Source organism: Zonotrichia albicollis, chromosome 14 (assembly GCF_047830755.1).
Source record: "Zonotrichia albicollis isolate bZonAlb1 chromosome 14, bZonAlb1.hap1, whole genome shotgun sequence".
Taxonomy (NCBI): Eukaryota; Metazoa; Chordata; class Aves; order Passeriformes; family Passerellidae; genus Zonotrichia; species Zonotrichia albicollis.
This window is the reverse complement of record NC_133832.1, coordinates 2,082,824-2,100,856: the sequence shown is the minus strand read 5'-3', so window position 1 is coordinate 2,100,856 and position 18,033 is coordinate 2,082,824. Positions and strand designations below refer to the sequence as shown.

The 18,033-nt window shown below is 53.9% G+C and overlaps 1 protein-coding gene across 4 annotated transcripts; it reads right to left on the bottom strand.

Moving 5' to 3' along the window:
• Positions 1–1,242: 1,242 nt before the first annotated feature.
• On the bottom strand, positions 1,243–18,001 carry VAMP7 (vesicle associated membrane protein 7). 4 transcript variants are annotated; one of them, XM_074551879.1, is made up of 9 exons: positions 17,926–18,001; positions 17,083–17,217; positions 12,288–12,448; positions 10,320–10,377; positions 9,133–9,270; positions 5,635–5,725; positions 5,290–5,357; positions 3,819–3,911; positions 1,243–2,969 (listed from the first exon to the last, which is right to left on the bottom strand). In XM_074551879.1, the coding sequence occupies exons 1-9, from the start codon at positions 17,971–17,973 to the stop codon at positions 2,901–2,903; spliced, it is 861 nt and encodes a 286-aa protein (XP_074407980.1). In that variant the 5' UTR covers positions 17,974–18,001; the 3' UTR covers positions 1,243–2,900. The 4 variants fall into 4 exon arrangements, with proteins under 4 accessions (XP_074407980.1, XP_074407981.1, XP_074407982.1 ...); XM_074551880.1 differs by having other exon boundaries at positions 12,288–12,445; positions 17,926–18,000; XM_074551881.1 differs by lacking the exons at positions 17,083–17,217; positions 17,926–18,001 and adding an exon at positions 16,818–16,987.
• Between the last annotated feature and the right edge of the window lie 32 nt (positions 18,002–18,033).

The following is an 18,033-nucleotide window of genomic DNA, read 5'->3' as shown; positions in this document are numbered from 1 at the left end:
TGCCACAAACGAGGCCTCTCCTGACAGAAAAGAGCTCTGCAAGGATAAACAGGGCTCCAATAAAGCCTGGTGGGATGCAAGGAGTGAGATTTACCTTTAATTCCTCAGAGATCAGGACAAGCCCTCAGTGTGTGCCATTTCTGAAACCTCCACACGTGGCCTGGGCAGAAGCACGGGCAGGAAGCAGCACAGGGGAAGCTCTGCCCCACAGGGATCTCTTGTGATCCAGGAAAAGAGGAAGGGACAGTTGTGTCCCAGTGCTGTGAGGGGCCCAGGAGGGTTCCTGTGCCACCACCCAGCCCCTGCCAGGCCAGGGCTGGCACAGCAGCACTCACAGGGCAGAGAAAGGCCCAGGAGGCTCAGCTGGAGCTGCTGCTCTGTCCCTGGGTCCCTCCCACCCTGATAAAGCTCCATGGGGTGCCAGCACTGCCCTGCTGAGGCTCTCCCCTCATCCAGAACACTCTTCTGAAACCTGGTACAGCTGGACCCTGCTCACACTGACTTCCCAGGGCACAGAAAGGTAAAAGAGCAGCAACATCTGTCTGATTTCTGTTACTGGGCCCTGCTCCTGTTGCCTTTTCTGTGCCCCGTGTTCCAAAGGGGATTTTCCAGGCACTGCCTGAGTCAAGCCCTGCTGCTCTTCCATGGACATGTGACAGTAGGAGAAGAGCAGCAACTTCCTGAGTCAGATATGAACTGGTTGAAGGCTGCATCCCAGTTAAAGCCACTCAGGCAGGTGGGATTGTTGCCATGTTTTCCAGAAAAGCCCGGCTGCTGTGGAGATGCAGACCTGGATGCAGTTCCAGGCAGAGCAGAGCAGCAGGAAGGTGCTGAGGTTGGATTTTGTTTGGAATTTTGTCTGGATTTCCAGGTGTTTCCAGTACAAACCTGCTGCTGACAGGCACTTGGGGGAGGCTGTCCCACTTCAGGAGGGAACAGCTCTGACAGAACCATCACACCCAGGAGCTGTTAATTTAATTTTATCCTTTCATTTTTCTGAGCTACTCTCACACCAAGTGATCTCAGTGCAGCTCCCAATATTCTCCATCATCCCAAGCCCTGGCTGATTCCATGAAAATGCAGCTTTGCCTCAAACTGAGGTAGCAATCAACAACTCCCAACAACTTCTGCAAGTCCAGGAGGAAATCCACCTCCCTCATCCCCAAGCATGATCCTGCTTCCAAACCCCCCTGCATCAGCACAGAGCATTCCTAAGGGAGGTGTTCCACAGAACCATGGAACTCTGCTTTCTGTACAGGAATTTTATTGAAATCAAGGTAATGGTTTTTTACACTAATGCCTCAGTGCATCCTCGAGAAGGAAAGGAAGGATTTTCTTTAAAAATTGTTTGTCCAGAAGACAAATCATCCAAATGAACATGGTACAACACAATCCCTAAAACATGCACAGCTGGACCTGGGGCTGCAGGAGCAGGAGCTGCAGGGAGGGGGCTCCAACTTCACATTCAGAACAGAAAGAAGCAGTGGCCACTGGCACTTTGTGGATATCAAGATCCAACCACCCCTGGTGAAGCTTCAGCCTAGCAGAGACAAATCCAAAGGAGGCTCCGTTCCTTGGAGACTGTAACTGTACCTGGGCCCTGCTGGGAAGCTCCATGGCCAGTGCCACAGGGAAGGAGCAGCAGAGCCACCTCCCCACCGTGCCAGTGTCACCATGGCACCGACTCCATGCTCCAGCTCAGGCACCACAAGAAGCCTCCCCTTCCATCCCTCGCCTTCCCTGGGCCAGATTCCTTCACCCTGAAGTGTTTCCATTTTTCCCTGGGATAGGAGTCCCTCAGCTCCAGGACAGAGGTGCCCCCAGCCCTTTCCCAGGCCCCAGCAGCTCCAGCTCCTCAGCCAGGCCTGCCTTGGGATGGAGATGTGCAGCTGGCACAGAAACAGCAGCCCTGAGCCTGCATTTGGTTACCAGCCTTGGGTTTGGTTTGAAATCCTCCCACAGGAGAACGTTCATCCTCTGGCAGAGCCTTTCTCCCTCAGACCTTGGGGAAAGTCACCAACCACCAACTCCACCACTCATCCTCCAGTTTCAGTGCACACCTTCCAGGAGAAGCACAAGCAGCAGCTCCCTGGCACCTCAGCAAACCAGCTTGGCCCCAAATTCACCGTAGCCAGGGCCAGAATTATTCTCATTGCAGTCCAGCCTCCAAAGAAGAGCAGGAGAAATCATCTGTGAGGAAGCAGATCCTGAACCGTGTACAACCACCCCCATTGCTGTGTCTGTTCAGCCTCCAGCCCAGGGGGAGATGAGGAAGAAGTGAGGATGAAGAGGCAGCCATTGCACACCCTGAGGTGACCCCACACCCTCCTGCCTGCAGGATCACTGCAGAACAGGGAGGTGTCCCCAGCAGCAGCACCTCCACCTGTGAGTGCACAAAGCCCAGACCCCTTTGGTTCCCGCCAGGGTGACACCGTGACCTCCCCATGGTGCAGCACTGGGAGCCACCAGCTGTGGCCAGATGTGCAGGAGAGGCTCTGTGGGACCCCAAACCCTCCTGTCCCCGTTAGTTTGGCTCAGCCCACCCTGAACCTCCTCTGTGGGACAGCTCCATCCCAGGGGCAGAGCTGCAGCCACTCCTGTCCCCAGCCAGGGGAAGCCACAGGGACACGGGGCCAGCATGCACAGGACCCTCCCAGGCAGGGGTGGCATTGGGACAGCAAAAGGAACACAAAAATCCTTTCAAGTAATTAACCCAGCCCACTCTTGAGGTCACAGCTGCAGAGCAGCGACCAGCTGGGTCTGTCTGGGTGATAAGGCAAACAGTCTGAAGTCCTGGAGGGATGGGAGGTGCAGGGTGGCAGTGGTGACAGGCAGGAGTCACTCTGGAGGTTCCTTCTTCACACTCTGCCTCATCTCCTGGTGAGCAGCTCCAGCTCCAGTTACTTCTGCACACAGCTGGGCCAGGCCAGCCCGCCACACACAGCTGACAGGATGATGTACAGGATCACCTGGGGAGGGAAGGAGGGATTCCCAGCAGTCACTGACTGCCACAGCATGACCTGGAAACCTCTGATGGTCAAAGCCTTGAAGAACCTGTCTAACACCCTCCTGTCCCTCCACACCCCTGCAGCTGAGAAGTCCCCATGGAGGTGACAAAGTGCTTCCCGCCCTGACCCTGCAGCTGCTCCATCCACAATCCTCACAGCTGGAGGGGAACTCTCACACCAAAAAAGCCACTTCAGAGTCACAGAACAAGATCCCACCAGGACTGAGAGCTCAAAAGCCAGCCCAGCTCAAGCAGGGCACCTCAGCTGCTCCTGGGGCAAGCAGGGGCAGCTCCTGGACAGGTGCCCCCATCTCCTCTCAGAGGGTCACAAAGGTGGGAAAAGACCTCCACAATCATCGAGTCCAACCTTTGATCAAATCCCCTCACATCCACTAAACCATGTCACCAAGTGCCACATCCACTCGTGTTCTGAACCCCTCCATGGTGGCCCCAGCACTGCCCTGGGCTGGCAGGGAAGGAATTTTTCCTAATATCCAACCTGAACCCCCCCAGTGCAACCTGAGCCCATTTCCCCACTTGCCTGGGAGAAGAGGCCGATCCCACCCCATCACAAGCACTTCCAGGTGCTTGTAGAGCCAGAAGGTTCCCCCTGAGCCTCCTCCAGGCTGAGCCCCCCAGGCACTCCCTGCAGTTCTGACTGCCCAGGCCCTTCACCCTCCTCATTCAGGAGGCCCTGCCCTGGTTCTGCCCTCCCAGGCAGAGCTGGGCACACACAGATGCCAGGACAGTGCCAGGGGTTTGGATTTGCAGGGGCTCAGCCTGGCACAGCAGCTCCAGGCCCCACACTCACAATGGACACGATGATGATGACGATGGTGAGCTTGAGGTTCTTCATACACATGGCTCGGGCCAAGTTCCTGCTGGTGGTTTTGAAAGTGACTGACTGCAAGGGAAAACAAGGAAAATCCCAGCATGGATTGGGCTGGAAGGGATCTAAAGCTCATCCAGTGCCACCCCAGCCATGGCAGGGACACCTCCCACTGTCCCTGGCTGCTCCAGCCCCAGTGTCCAACCTGGCCTGGGGCACTGCCAGGGATCCAGGGGCAGCCCCAGCTGCTCTGGGCACCTGTCATGGAAAGTTTGTCCCATCCCAAGTGTCCTCTCTGTACCCTGCAGTTCCACACATTCAAAACAGGGTTTGGGCACCAAATGACCCCAAGTCCCCAGGCTGGGTCAGTGCAGCCATTCCCACCCAGCTCAGGATGCACCTGCCCCTGGGAGCAGCCACTCCAGCAGCTCATCCCACTGGGCAGTGCCAGCTTTTCCCACAAACCACCCTCCTGAGGCTGCAGCAGGCAGGAACCCCATCCTGGGAGCTGCAGCTCTGCCTTGGAGCCCATTCCCAAGGTGGGGAACACCAGCCCTGGATCTCCAGGGATGCCTCCTCCTGGGCTGTGGGACATTCCCACTGAAGGATGTTCCACCCCTCCATCTCCCTGAGCTTTCCAAAAGCCTGCACTCCTTGGGCCAGCTCCTCCATGAGCTCAGCCCAGCTGCTGAAGAATTCCAGTCCCTTTCCCCAAAGGCTTTGAACACCTGGGAGCTCCAGGACTGCTCCCTGCTCTGCTGCCCTCCAAAGCAGGAGGGCTCTGGGACAGCTCAGGGGTGTTTGGATCCCCACAGCCACACACAGGAGCTCCTGGCACTCTCCCAGCCTGAGGACTGGATGCCACAGGAGCTGGGCACCAAGCCAGGAAGCTGCAGAGAGGATGCTGAGCCAGGGCCAGGGATTCCCAAAGGAAACACAAAAAGCTTCCAGAGTGCACAGCACTTTGCTAGATAACTGTGCTTTATAATTACATTAATTTGGGGTTTTTTTAGTCTTCATTTCCTCAGAAACACTCCAAGAAGCTCCAGTGTCTTTAAAGATTATTTAGATGCAACAACTCAGCTTTTTTAATTTTAAATCAGCCACACTTTCCCTGCTGGTACCAGAACAGCTCCACAGATGCTCATTTTCCAGTTTATTTGCAGCCAGCTGCCAGGGAAGTGTAAATTGTGATTTTATCTCTCCTATCACTGCAGATAACCAGAGGATTGTCCCCACCTTGGGCACAAGGGATGAGGACAGGGATGTGTCACCCTTGGCTGGCTGTGGCACAGGGAGCAGGGGGAGCTGGAGCTTTCCCAAACTGGGAAGCAGCTTGGAGGGGAAAGGATTCCCTGCAGGCCTCGATTCCTCTGTGTCCTTCAGGTGTCTCCAGGAGCTGTCCCCACCCCTCTGGTGCAGCTTCCCCCTTCCAGCACTTCCCCAGACTCACCGAATCCACGAGATTCTCTGTTTTATCAATCAGCAGCTCCAGCTTCTCTCCTCTTTGTGCCACAAGGTCTGGAGAAAAGAGACAAAAAATTCAGCTCTAAAGGTGAAATCCCAGGGCAAAAAGCTGCTCCCAACAGCCAAACCCAAGCCAGAGCTCCTGGCTGCAGCTTCCAGCCCTCCTGGGATACCCAGGGCCTTAGGGAACAGCCTGACATCACACAGGCTGCACTTTGGGGCTGAATTCTGCTCAGTTCCACATCTCACCCTCTGTTTTGAGTGGGCAGAGCTGGCAGCAGCCAAACCCCACCTGAGAGCAGGAGCAGAGCATTTCCCAGGGCAGCAGTACCTATGTTCCGCACCATGATCCCTTTGAGTTCATCGATCTGGGCTTGTGTCTCTGCCACCTGGTCTGGGCCCTTGCTCTCTGAGTGGTATTTCTGCAACAGAGAACATCAGGTTGTACTCCTTGAGCAAGGTCTTATGAGCTCTGAGAGGAATTTGTTACACTTGAGATAGCTCTGCCACTTGGAATGGTATAAAATGAGAAGGATGGGTTTTGAGGTTGTGTTGGAAACAGAAAAAGGTTTAATAAAAAGCAACATACAGATAATAAAAATAATTTAATAAAGTGTAATAAAAGGCAAAATAAAATAACAAAAGGCAAAATAAACAAGTTTTTCTTATAGAGAAAAAAGTTAGGGGTAAGAGGTTTGTACTCTTGCTAAAACACTCTATAAAAGCGATTATTTCTTTTGTTTTCTTTTTCTTTTTAGTGAATTACTAAGGAGGACCTCTTGGCTTCTGTCCAATTGGGTAGCTCTAGTTCTGAGGTGAAGTCTTAAAGATCTTATGAGATGTTTTTTACTAAATTGAGGAGAGAAACTTTTGGGCTTTTTGCCTTTTTAAGCAGACAAAGAATAATTTGGTCACTCCATCAACAGGGGGCACATTCCTACAAGAACAGGCAGGGAAAACAGGAGCCTCAAAAAACAGGAGCCAGTGAAAACAGGAGCCAGGGAAAACAGGAGCCAGGGAAAACAGGAGCCTCAGTAAGCCAACAGTTTGGGAACAGCACATCAGATGTTGAAGGTGGCCAGTCTGAGCGGCCTGACTGCTCTCCCCAAAGGAATGGAGAGCCAGGAGCCCTCCCATGTCCCAGAGGATCCCCCTGTCACCTCCTGGGTACAGCTGAGCCCTCCCTGGCAGCCCTGCTGCTGCCAGCCTCTCTGGTGTTTGTCCTGAGCACCATTCCTGCCATCCCTCCCCCTCCATTCCCTTCTCTCAGCCTGTCCCCCCAGTCTGGGGATCCCAGGGGTCCCCTGGTGACCGCACAGCTCAGGGTGGGTGGGAGCAGCACGAGCCAACACGAGGCTAAAGGAGCCTGAGTGCCTGCAGGATCAGTCAGGGCCAGTCAGCATCAGGGAACTGAGCTCTGCTATTCCTGCAGGGATTTCAGTCACTGCTCACAGAACTGAGCTCTGCTATTCCTGCAGGGATTTCAGTCACTGTTCACAGAACTGAGCTCTGCTATCCCTGCAGGGATTTCAGTCACTGTTCACAGAACTGAGCTCTGCTATCCCTGCAGGGATTTCAGTCACTGTTCACAGAACTGAGCTCTGCTATCCCTGCAGGGATTTCAGTCACTGTTCACAGAACTGAGCTCTGCTCCATGATCACCCACGTAGCTGCTGAAATCCTGACTTTTTCTGGTTAGGAGTTCCATTTCTGACAGCACAGGGAGCCAGTCTGACACTGCCACCCCCACCTGGGCAGCCACAGCTCGTGGTGACAGCACCACATCCAGCAGCTCCTCCTCCTCAGGGGAGATTCCCAGGAGGTTTCAGGCTGGCCACAGTCAAAGCTGGGCACTGGTTATACTGGAAGCATGGCACTGGTTATACTGGAAGCATGGCCTCCCTCTCCAGGATTACGTGAGTGCTGCCCTGGAGCTGGGGCTGGATCTCTGCCTCACACAGGCACACACAGCAGAACATCCCAGCAGGGAATGTCAGCCCTCACACCCCATGGGATCAGGGAGGGAAGGGCTCTGCCAGCACTGAGCTCCCTTCAGCTGATCCTGGGTCCCAGCAATGTGGAAAAGCTCAGGCAGGAGCTCCTCCTGTGCTCAGGGGGATGGAAGGGTTGGGATTTTAGAGGAATATCAGCCCCATGGCTCCAAAGACAGCCTGGCTTTTCTGATAAGGCAATTCCAGCTTATTCCAGCCCTGAAGAGCTTATAAAGTGCTGAGTCAGCACTTTGGGTAGTTTCAGTCCCCACACAGCAAAGCCTGGAGGAAAAGCTCCCTCCTCAGGCACAGGAAGTTAATCCTGCTCATTATGCACTGGCATTGCCATTCCTTGCTCTCCCCCTGCTGTGGAAGGCAAGGAATGAGCCTCCTGTGACTCTCCCTGCTCCAAACCACCTGCACAGCCCCAAACCCCAGTGCAAAGCTCAGGCAGGAGCAGCACAGGTGCAAATCCTCCCTCAGAGCCCTGGCCTCACCCTGCAGCCACCACACAACTGGCACAGCTGGGACTGCTCCACAACTCCTGCACTGGGGAGGGTTCAGCTGTGCCCACCAAGGGCCCCTCATCCTGCAGCTGTGGCACCCCCAGACCTGGCCCTGCCACAGCAACAGAGCCAAGCCCTCCCTGGAGAACAGCCCCAGCTGGGCTCTGAGGGCCTGGGGACACAGACCACAGCCCTAAAGCCACCATTCCCAGACACCTCATCTTATATCCAAGGGACACCTCAAACTCCTGTCCTGGATTGCCAAGCAAATTGTATCTATTTGCCATCTGCATGGAAGTTGGCTTCTGTTCAGTGGGCATTTTTCCTTATCTCTTCCTCAGCTGGGGAGACACCTGCTGATAACAGCTACTGAATGTCAGTGCATGGCTGATAAGAACTACAGCATCCCATTGGGAGATGTGAGCCCAGAGGGAGGAGCCAAGCATTCCTACCCAGGTATAATCTGAGATCAAGGAACACCAGCACAGCTTCTCCACTGGATTCCCAGAGGAACAGCAGCTGCCTCTTCCCCCTGGAGCTTCAGAGGCAGAGACTGCACCTTTCTACAGGATCCTGCTCCAGCAGAACCAGCCCTGACACTGCAGGAGGGCTGAGCCACAATTCCAATGGGACTGCTGCCAACAGCCTGACCCACAGGGTGTCAGAATGTAGCTATGATATTTTTTGAAAAATCTTTTCTTTAAGATTTTTTCTCCTGAGAAACTTCAAGAACAAAATGCAAACAATGGTTATCTGCTGCTGTGGAATGCAACAGGTGCATCTGTGATTGGTCTCATGTGGTTGTTTCTAATTAATGGCCAATCACAGTCAGCTGGCTCAGACTCTGTCCCAGACACAAGCTTTTGTTATCATTCTTTCTTTTTCTATTCTTAGCTAGCATTCTGATGAAATCCTTTCTTCTATTCTTTTAGTATAGTTTTAATATAATGTATATCATAAAATAATAAATCAGCCTTCTGAAACACGGAGTCAGATCCTCATCCCTTCCCTCATCCTCAGACCCCTGTGAACACTGTCACATCAGGCTGGGTTCTGACTCTGTCATTGTTTTAGTTTACTGCATTGTTTATTTTATCCTTTTATTTTCTTCCCTATTAAAGAAGTGTTATTCCTGCTCCCATATTTTTGCCTGAGAGCTCCTTAATTTAAAATTTACAGCAATTTGGAGGGTGGGGGGGTTTACATTTTCCATGTCAGGGGAGGCTCCTGCCCTCCTTAGCATTCACCTGGCTTTCCAAGCCAAGACACCCCAAAAGCCCAGCTGAGGGGGCTCTGTGGGGAGGCTGGGCTGGCAGGAGCTCAGGGCCTCACCAGCTGTGCAGCCAGCACAGAGGAGAACTCGCTGTTCATGGCGTAGGGCAGGGCGGTCTGTGCCCGCGAGCCGTACGTGGTCTGGAAGCGCTTCTTGATCTCGTTCAGGAACGTGAAGGCTCGGGAGCGCTCAAAGTCCTGCCAGCAGAGAGCACACACACAGTCAGCAACAGCAGCTGCAGGGCTGGGGCTGCACTCCAGCTCTGGCAGCCCCAGGGCTGGGCCAGCTCCATCCTGCACGCAGTGGGAGCATTTCCTGCAGAAATACAGGAGCACCAGGCAAGTTCCACTGGCATCTGGAGTGGTCTTTGCACCACCAACTATGGAATAATATCCCAGTATTACCAGGTGGAACGTGCCTGGGCTCGTCTGACCCTTGCTGCTGACCAGAGATGGCAGCTGTGGTGTTTCACCACAAAGACACCTGTGGCTGGCTGGATGTTGCAGCTGGGCACTGGAACAAGTCCAGGCTAGAAGAACTCAGGTTTACCTCTGGTGAAAGTCCTTAAGCTAGGTGAAGAGGAAAAGGAGAGGATTCTGTCATAGAGTTTAATCCAGAGTTTTATTCCAGGATGCCAGACCTCTGGATCTTGTAACAGCTACACACAGAATCCCGGCCACATGGTCTCAGTGTCTTTTTAAGCTCGGGGGGAGGAGGAGGGAAGGGATAGGTGAGGCACCAACCAGGTGGGAGGAGGGGAAGGTTCAGGGGACAAGTGACACTTGGCTAGGCCAATGACCCCAGAGCTGAGGGGCATCATTTGAACTGCACCAACCAGACGACGCCCCTGCTGGAATGTTAAGCTTGACAGACAGCCCTTAGCAGGAGGGCAAAGGAGAGGTTGGCACACCTGGGGGGTTGGCATAGGTGAAGCAGGAAATGGCATCACACTGCAACAACCAACCCACTGCACTGAGACAAACTGGGCACAGCCAAGAACTTCACCCCACAACTCCCAACCCACAGGACTGGAAGCTCCCTCCCATGGAATGGATGATTCTGAAGGTCACTCCCAACCCAATCCATCCCACAACTCTGATCCAGCTCCGGGCTGAGCTCAAAGCTGTAACTGAGGCTACAGCACCTCCAGTGGGAGAAAAGGCACCTCAGAGCAGCCCTCACTAATAACTGCCACACCAAAACCAAAATTCCCCAATTTCCCAGGCCTATAGCCCCCAGTACTCACATCATCTGTGATGCACAGGTAAATGATCCTGTCCTGGCAGATGTAATGGAACAGGTAACTGCAGGGAATGGAAAGGAACAAACAAAATGTCACTGGAAGCTGCCATATTTCCAGAATTTCATTTTCCAGAAGCCACTGCTGCCTGTGGGGCCTTTGGGGGCTGGCAAGAGAAAATGCCAGTTATACTATGGAGCTGGGAGAGATAATTATGTCCAAGGTAAATGTCCAGGGAAATGAGGCTGGGGCAGAGGTCTCTGCCCTGAAGGTCTGCTCCTATAAAAAAGTTCAAAAATCCTTGCACATCCACAACTCTCCTGGAAAGAGTGAGGTGAAACTTGTCTGGTACCACCCTGTAGATTCCTCAGAGAGGCCAAGAGCAGAGAGAGAGAAATCCAAGAATTCCTGATGCCAGAGGGTGTCACAGACAGCTTTCATGAAAAATCCTTTCCTTGGGATTTTTCCTGCTGAGAAGCTGGGAGGCCTCAGGAACAAACTGTAAACAATGATTATCTGCTGCTGTGGAATGCAACAGGTGCATCTGGGATTGGTCTCATGTGGTTGTTTCTAATTAATGGCCAATCACAGTCAGCTGGCTTGGACAGAGAGCCTGAGCCACAAACCTTTGTTATTCTTCTTTCCTATTCTTTTCTTAGCTAGCCTTCTGATGAAAGCTTTTCTTCTATTCTTTTAGTATAGTTTTAATGTAATATATATCATAAAATAATAAATCAGCCTTCTGAAACCTGGAGTCAGATCCTCATCTCTTCCCTCATCCTCAGACCCCTGTGAACACGGTCACAAGAGGGCGGCTTTTCCTTGGAGATTTATACAAAAAACACAAAAGTCCTTAAAAACAAAAAGAACTCATGAAATGAATTTAAGGAGTTCAAAGAAACTCAAGTTTTTCCTGTTTCAGAGCAGGATGAATATCTTGAACAGAACCCAAGGAGTTTTTCAGCCCACAGGCAGAGCATCCCTGGGAGGCTCCAGACAGAGGAACAGCTCCAAGTGCTCTTTGAGCTTCACAGCTCCCACATTCTGCCCAAAATGCACCACAGCACTCCTGAGACTCAGCTTTCCACTTGGCTGAACAGCACTCAAGGCAAAGTTATTTTAAAGGAATAACTTAAAATATTCAAATTTATCCTTAAAATTCCAGCATGAGAGAAGAGCTGCAGCACCCAAGGTGTGTCAGACTCCAGAGCAGGCACTGCCCCCAAAACATCTCCCACAGGCACTGGCTGTGCTCCTGAGCATGTGGGAAGCCCAGCCCAGTTCTGCATCCTCAGAACAGCTCTGACACAACAGCTTGGGCACCAGAGAGGACCCAGCCATGCTGCCAATTCCAAAAAAAAAGAGCTGGAATGGGCTCCAACACCTCTAAATCTGTTTTTTTCCACAGTTGTTCTAGTTTGTTCCTATTGACTCACCCACTTCCCACGTGCAGGAAGTCACAGGTGATGAAGCATCTCCTCCCTGTCCTACCAACACTGACCAAGGGTTCAGAGAGCTGGGAAAATCCTGGGAATGACCCCTCTGTCCTGCAGACTGGACTGGGGGCAGCTCAAGATGTGATCTGTGAGCACAGGATCCACAGGCATCCCAGGAAGGGTGACAGTTTCACCTAAAGCCACGTTCAAGCCTCAGAAAATCCAGGGGAAGCTTCCAGAAGCCAAAATCCAAAGATTCCACACCTGGGCACCCTTCAGCTCACTTTGGATTGTGTAACAATGGAAAATTTGATTTTGTATCAACTGCTTTGTGCTGCTGCTGGAGCTGAACTCAAATCCTGGTTATGCTGCAGAGTTCTGGGGAACAGAACAGCTCTGAGGGGGACAGAACAGCTACTGAGCTGGTGGCACATTCCATCAAACGGGAATTTGGATGCAGAATCCCAGAAAAACCCCCAAACACACCCAGTTGGTCCCGGCCCTCATGCATCCCCAGAGCCAAGGAGGGGTCACTCACCTGCCATGGGAATAGGTCAGTTTGTTGTTCTCAGATGGGATTTTGGCCAGGATCTGCTCGGTGACCTCCAGGAAGTTGCCCCCACACCAGGCGTGCTTGGCCAGGATGGTGGTGCCCCTCGCCACCACTGCAAACAGGATGGCCATGGCTGCTCTGTCCTGCTGGGGACAAACAGGGACATCAGCACTGCACAGTGTCCCTGGCACAGGGAGCGGGGCATGGGCAGGACCCAGCCATGACACCACAAAGTTCTCTCATTTCCCCTTTTAGCTCTGCTCCCAATGACACAAAACCCCCTAGAAAAAGGGGTTTTTATCACCTCTGTGCCCTGTGAGTGTACCAAAGCTGAGGTTGTCCAGAGAAGCTGTGGAGCCAGCAACGCTGTCTGAAGAGAAACCAAGGCAGAAACCAGACCCTGCAAGTTTGTGAGGATGAAAGCAAACTAAACTTTGGAAAAGTCACGTGAAATGCTGCTCACAGCAGAGGGAAGGGCAAATCCCACAGCCAGAGCAGCTGTGGCTGCCCCTGGATCCCTGGCAGTGCCCAAGGCCAGGCTGGATCAGGCTTGGAGCCACCTGAGGTAGCAGAAGGTGCTGGGAGTTGGAACTGGAGGACCTTCAAGCTCCATTCTAACCCACACCATTGTGGGATTCCCTGAGTCTCCAGAGCTGGAAAAACATCCCTGCTGCCACAGAAAGGGACACTCTTAATCAGCTCAAGTATCAGCACATTAATCTAGGGCCAGAGCCAGATCTAACACATGGAGCACATGGCAGAGCCCAGCTGGCACAGCTGCCCTGCTCATCCTGCACATCCATAAGCCTCTTTTCTGCTCAGCAAGGACTTAGGACGACTTTGGACCCTGCAAAACCCAAAAATCTCATTTTTCATTTTGTACTTAGGCGCTGCTTATGACCTGCTCTGTTCTGTGCACGATCACAGAGCTCTCCTAAGGCCCAGGAGAGCTCTCTGGGAACAGCCACAGAGCAGCAGGGCTGCCTGAGCTTCTGGAGCCACATTTCCCATCCCCCTGGCACTGCCTGGTGAGAATCAGGGATCTCTTCTGGATTAACAAGGCCCTAAAGGGAGATCCAACCCAGCAGGGCTCACCGGGGCAGGCTGAGCCCACAGATCCAGGCTTGGCCAGCACCAACCAGAGCTTCTCCCACAGTCTGAGCCCAGCACTGGAGGGGAAAAGGATAAAGGCATGGATTTACTCACAGGACAGACTCCACACAACCACCTGGGAGCGCTGCCAAGGGGAACAGAACCGTGGAATGGCTGGGGCTGGAAGGGACCTCATGATCACCCCCATGGCAGGGACACCTCCACTGTCCCAGGCTGCTCCAGGCCTCATCCAGCCTGGCCTTGGGCACCTCCAGGGATCCAGGGGCAGCCCCAGCTGCTCTGGCTGTGGGATTTGCCCTTCCCTCTGCTGTGAGCAGCATTTCATGTGATTTATCCAAGGTTTAGTTTTCTTTTGTCCTCATAAACTTGCAGGGTCAGGTTTCTGCCTTGGCTGCTCTTCAGGCAGAGATGCTGGCTCCTGCAGGAAGCTTCCAAGGAATTGCTTACTCCTTTATGTTTCAGCTCTGAGTGATCTCCACTTTGGCTCATTTTCAGGTCGAAATGCTCCTGTCTTATTTAAGATTGTGAGGTAACTCAGCCCAGGGAGTTCACTGCAGCCTCCTGTCCCTGCAGAGCCACTGGACACAGAGGCTTTGGGCCCACGGAGCAACACCAGGGCACAGCCTGGAATCACAAACACCTCTTGAGCAATCAGCTGAGTGTCCAGCACCAGGAAACCACTGTGGCTCCTGCAGCCACCCAGGAGCCAAAGGAAAGAGCAGCTGTAGCAGAAAATACACCCCAAACCCTGCAAGGACACTGACACTCAGGGTACAGAGCCCACACAGACCCCTCAGTGCCCTCAGCAGAACAAATGCAGCCCCAGCTGAGGATTGAGAAGTGTTTAGACAATTCCTGCAAATCCTGCTCTTTTAACAGTGGATATTGGTGGAACCTGAGGTGACACCTCAGCAGCAGCAGCAGTGAGGTGGCACTCACTGGCACTGTGGGACCCACAGTCCTCAATTCCCTGAGTTCCCGGCGCTCCCTCCCTGGGCTCACACCCTCATCCCCCCGAGTTCACAGCCCTGACTCCCCGAATTCCCAGCCCTCATCATGCTCAGGGCACAGCAGCTCTGTGCCTGGCAGGAACACCAGCCCCAGCTCTGAGCACAAGGGGTTACATGAAGCAGAAGAGATTAACCAGGAGCATTTCCCTCCCTGAGCAGCCCGTACCAGCCGTGTGTTACTGCTGTTAGTGACACAAATCTGTTACACTGCCACAGAAGGTCCTTCCTCAGCAGTTACAGCAGTCAGGAATGAAATCCCTTCAAATCATCCCCTCTGCAGAGATTTTTTCTATCTAAACTAACAATATTACACAGCTGGAAGCAGCCAAGACCAAACCTTCCAAAAAGACCCTGAATGATGCACAAGCTGCTGCCTCTGGGGACTGAACTGAGGGATCCTAGAAACACAGGAGGGTTTGGGTTGGAAGGGACCTCAAAGGGTGCCATGGAAGATCCCTGCCATGGCAAAGAACAACTCCCACTGTCCCAGGCTGCTCCAAGCCCTGTCCAGCCTGGCCTTGGGCACTGCCAGGGATCCAGGGGCACCCACAGCTGCTCTGGGCACCTGTGCCAGGCCTGCCCACCCTCCCAGGGAACAATTCCCTCCCAATACAAGGGCACAGAAAAAAGGCACAGAAAACCCTCTTAAGGAACATCAGAAACACAGGCTCAGTCCCAGCATGATGTTTAGAACTCCTGTAAGGATGATTTACTGTTTTCCAGCCACTCTTCTGGCCAGCCCCAGCTTAGTGCCAGTGAGCCGTGGGAGGTCCCTGCCTGCACTTGCAGAAATCCTCTTACCAGAAAGCAAAGGGCACCACGCCGCCGTTCAAGCACAGAACAAGGGAACAAGGGGAGGTGTTGCAACCCAGCGAGTTGCAAACTGCTGCAATAAAGAGATCGTTTGAGCAGGGTGAGCTCAGCAGAAAGCAGCCCGAGCTTCCCTTTAACCTCTGCTGGGCAGCTGGAAAAATCATTATTTCATTACAGAATATTGCACCGTGAAGTCCTGCGGCTCTCCTGTTCATTTTGAAACTGAGAATTGCAACATTTGTGCTCCAACTTACCCCAAGTTCAGCCTCCTATCTGCACACAGAATTTACTTCAGGTGCCCTCAGTGCATCACTAGGGAAAAAAAATCACCAAGGAATTTAATCCCCGTGCTCCTCCAGCCCCATCACCTTTCCTGGAGGCAGCATTGCAGGGGAGTAAGGACACACAATACCACGGTGATTGAGTAAGCAGCTCTCTAAAAAGGGAACACATGCAGCCCAAAGCATGGAATTACGGAATTGTTGAGGCTGGAAAAGCCCTGCAAGAGCACCAAGTCCAGCCATCCCCCAGCACTGCCAAGGCCACCCCAACTCCTGTCCCCAAGTGCCACATCCACACGGCTTTGAATCCCTCCAGGGACGGGCACTCTACCACTGCCCTGGGTATCTGTGCCAGGCCGGGCAGCCCTGTCCAGGCCAGAATGTCCCCAATATCCCACCTGACCCTGCCTGGCACAGCCACATCCTGTCATGCTGTGGCTGTTCCATGGGAGCAGGGCCCGACTCCCTCCAGCCTCCCTGCACCCCCTGCCAGCACACCTGTGATTGGTTAATTAATTAATTAACTAATTAACCCATGCAGTGCTACATCTGCAACGCCGTCCACCCCCAGATAGACACACCAGTAACACCTCAATAACACGCCAGTAATACACGGTAACACTGCAGTAACAAGCAAGTAACACACTAATAATACCCCAGTAGCAGGCCAGTAACACACCAATAACATCCCAACAACGTACTGGTAACAGCCCCGGTAACAGGCTGGTAACACGGCAGTAACACCCCAGTAACACAGAGATGTAAGAGCCAGTAATACCCCGGTAACAGAGAGATATAACACCCCAGTAAGATGGCGGTAACACCCCCAGTAACAGGCCACTAATACACAAATAACATATCAGTAGCATTAATAATATCCCAAGAACACGGCAATAACCCACCAGTAACATCTCAGTAACGCAGCAATAACCCACCAGTAACAAGGCAATAACCCACCAGTAACATCCCAGTAACACGGCAATAACCCACCAGTAACATCCCAGTAACGCAGCAATAACCCACCAGTAACACAGCGATGTAACACCCCAGTAACATGCCGGTAACACCCCCAGTAACAGGCCAGTACCACACCAATAACACCCCAGTAACACACCAATAATAACCCAGTAACGTGCCGGTAACGCCCCCGGTAAGAGGCCTGTACCACACCAATAACACCCCAGTAACACATCAATAACTCCCCAGTAACGTGCCGGTAACGCCCCCGGTAACAGGCCAGTACCACACCAATAACATGCCAGTAACACCCCAGTACCACACCAACAGCACATCAATACCAGGCCCGCCGCTGTCCCGTGACACGCCAGTCACACCCCGGTACTCCCCGGTCACCCGCCGTGACCCCGTGCCCGTGCCCCGCTCCCGGTGCCGAGCGCGGCCTCCTCCCGCCGGCAGCGCCTGAGGCCCGCGGGGCCGGGGCTGTGCTCGGCCGGAACCCCCGCACCCGAACCCCCGGCCCGGTCCAGCACGGCACGGCACGGTCCGACCCGGCCCGGGCCGGCCCAGCTGGTGCTCCGGGCCACCCCGGCCCCCTGCGCTCACCGGCGCTCCCGGGCCCCGCCGGCCCCGCTCGGCCCCGCCCGGCCCGGCCCGGCCCCGACGCGTTTCCGGCCGCGGGGCCGCCGGGAGCCCGGAACCGCCATGGCCGGCAGCGGCAGCGGGCCCGTGCTGGAAACCGTGAGGGGGCACCGGGAGCCGGGCTGGGATCGGGACCGGGGTCGGGATCGGGGGGCTCCGCTTGGTCCCTTCCCTGAGGTGGAGCGGGGGCCGGGCCCTGCTCCCGAGGAAAAGCAGCCTCGCGTTGTGTCAGGGAGGGTCAGGTTTGATATGAGGGGACATTCCTGCATGGACAGGGCTGCCCGGCCTGGCACAGCTGCCCAGGGCAGTGGTGGAGTGCCTGTCCCTGGAGGGATTCAAAGCCGTGTGGATGTGGCACTTGGGGACATGGATTGTGTGGCCTTGGCGGTGCTGGGGGATGGTTGGACTTGGTGCTCTTGCAGGGCTTTTTCAGCCCAAATGATTCCTTGATTCCCTGATTGTTTCATTCCCAACCCTGGCTTAGTGGTAGGGCACCTTCTCGTATGGTGGGGTGGCTTCAGCATCAGGACAAATCATGTCAGGGTGGCTCCAAGGGACACCCTGTCCTTCTGTGGTGAACAGCACCAGCTGGCGGGCAGGACTAACGTGGTTTAAAGCTAGGTGGGATTTTGGAGCTTTCCCTCCTCTCTGAAGGTGTTTTGGTCCCACAGCAGACCAGAGGTGGCCCAGCGAGACCCACAGCCCTCCCAGCTACTCTGGGAAGCTGAGCACAGAGCTGACCCTCACCCTTCAGGTGTCCCCGGTCTTGGGGAGGTGACAGCTCCTCTCCTCTCCCTCTGGTGACAGATCCAGGCGGATGGGACGGACGGGAACTGTGTCACGTTCGTGCTGCATGATGAGGATCACACCCTGGGCAACTCCCTGCGCTACATGGTCATGAAGAAGTGAGTGGGG

Coding starts and splice junctions, on each gene's coding strand:
- VAMP7 (XM_074551879.1), bottom strand. CDS start 17,973: ATGCAGCACGAACGTGACACAGTTCCCGTCCGTCCCATCCGCCTGGAT. Junction 12,449..17,082: donor GGCGGGGCCCGGGAGCGCCG/GTGAGCGCAGGG, acceptor GTTTGTCCCCAG/CAGGACAGAGCAGCCATGGC. Junction 9,271..10,319: donor ACCTGTGCATCACAGATGAT/GTGAGTACTGGG, acceptor CTCTGCTGGCAG/GACTTTGAGCGCTCCCGAGC.